We start from the raw sequence: 1,856 nt of genomic DNA, 5'->3' as shown, positions 1-1,856 counted from the left end.
GGCTGTACCTATAGTCTCGAAATGTGTAAGCAGGAGGCTCCTTCCAGCATTCATTGGCTTCTGGATCCAACAGGCAATTGTCAGCATGGATGGGATGACTGAGGTCATTTCTTCTGTCCTGTTGACCTGCCATAAAAGGGTACAGGGAAGAATGAGAGATAAAGTGCGGTAACTTCCAACAAAAAAACCTGACAATCTGCCTGTCTTCTTCCATTCCTGGCGTCCTTTGCAAATGTGGAGAGACAGATGACTGAGTATAGTCTTCTGTGGACAAGCAGTCAAGAGACTCTGTCTGGTTTTGATATGAACTCGATGTGAAACCTTGAGAAAGTCACACCTGTCTCTTCAGCTATAAAAGTTCTCTAATATAAGTATATTAATCCATTTACAAATTCCATACATTTCATAGGTTGCACTTCACCTGGGGCAGCAAAAGGACAAGGATGAAATAAAAAAAGATTTTGATTCAGCTGCAATTTCACAAGTATAGAAGTCTATTCCTGTGACATTATCCTTCCCCTCCTATTCAGGTGCATGGAAGAGAAAACATAAAGACGGAATAATGATGAGCAGGGAGTGTAGGGGTCTCTGCCTTTCTAAGAACATTTCTTTCAATAACCCTTTCATCTTCTATCTTCCACTCGGTGTTTGCGGACATAAAGGCCACTGTAATTTCCCTGTTTCTCGTTCCCCCAAAAGGGAAACCTAGAGCAGAAAATCAGTTTTTTCTGCATGACTTCATCAATTAGGAAATATTAATTTGAAAGGGAGAAACATGCAGTCTTCTGGAACTTTAGAGAACCAAAAAGGAGAAAAAGAGGGATGGGAGAATAAGAGTTTGTAAGCTTCTTTTGCTTTAGAAATCTAGATCTTGTCTAAAATGCAATAGAGCTTTGTTTTGCATTGTTTTATTTCCCACTGCATTGTGAGTAGAAGGGAATAAGTTCAGACTCTGGAATCTCACCAGACAGGGCTGTTCGGCAGACCATGTGTGTGTAGGAAAAATACAGGGTTGAGTTCAGCATAAAATAGGATTCTACAATCTTTCTCGCCTTCTCACTGATGTCATAGAACAGACGGGCACTCTTCAGAGGGACTCGGCCTTCGTAACCAAACTGAAAAAAGAAAAAAAGAACATGAGGAACCGTTGAGTTGATTGGAGGACTTGAGAAAAATAGGTACTAGGTGTCATTAAGGCAATATAAGATCATCTTTGTGTTGACTAAGGGACTAAGGGGAATATTACTACATGCTTCTGGATTTTGGTTAGGCCAATAAGCCATTGGAATAAGGTGTTCCCCATCACAGAGGGAAAGTTAAAAGCTAATTGGCTCCTTCCTCTCTTCTATCATAGTATGTTCTACATTCCTCTCTAACAATTCTTCTTGCAGTAGAGGATAATTACTTGTTTGGGTATATTTTCACTATTAGATCATGAGCTCCTTAAGGACAAAGGTTGTATGTTTTTGGCCAGGTACAAATTTAGGAAATGTAAAGTTTGATAAACTGATGGCTGAATGAAGAAATGATTAAAAACAATGAAGGTTTCATTTCATATTTTTTCCTACAACTGTCCCGATATGTATATATTATAAACTTTTCTCTTTCCTGTATCTACCATTTACAGAAGTCTTGATTGACACAAAGGAACTCAAACCCAAAAGAAGTGAAGACTTTACTTTGAGTGCTTTCAGGACAGTTGCCCCTTCAAACTTCTCATTGGGTGTATGGGGTGAAGTTTTCCCTCTGTATCCATCTCCAACAAGCATGATTCCCTGGAAGCAAATACAAGAAGATATTTCATCAATGATAACTATGAATTCAATGAGTTTCTCTTTCTTCCTTGACTACCAGAA

The 1,856-nt window shown here is 39.0% G+C and overlaps 1 protein-coding gene across 1 annotated transcript in view; it reads right to left on the bottom strand.

Moving 5' to 3' along the window:
* Positions 1-1,856, bottom strand: part of P3H2 (prolyl 3-hydroxylase 2) — a 51,479-nt gene that overhangs the window by 14,643 nt on the left and 34,980 nt on the right. Inside the window, exons 9-11 of the mRNA XM_012639931.1 lie at positions 1,680-1,775; positions 965-1,115; positions 9-126 (exon numbers count right to left, since the gene is read on the bottom strand). Coding sequence (XP_012495385.1) covers positions 9-126; positions 965-1,115; positions 1,680-1,775 — 365 coding nt within the window. The remainder of the gene's footprint in view (positions 1-8; positions 127-964; positions 1,116-1,679; positions 1,776-1,856) is intronic.

The sequence above is a fragment of the Propithecus coquereli genome, unplaced genomic scaffold (assembly GCF_000956105.1).
Source record: "Propithecus coquereli isolate 6110/MARCELLA unplaced genomic scaffold, Pcoq_1.0 Scaffold10, whole genome shotgun sequence".
NCBI lineage: Eukaryota > Metazoa > Chordata > Mammalia > Primates > Indriidae > Propithecus > Propithecus coquereli.
This window is presented reverse-complemented; position numbering and strand designations above follow the sequence as displayed.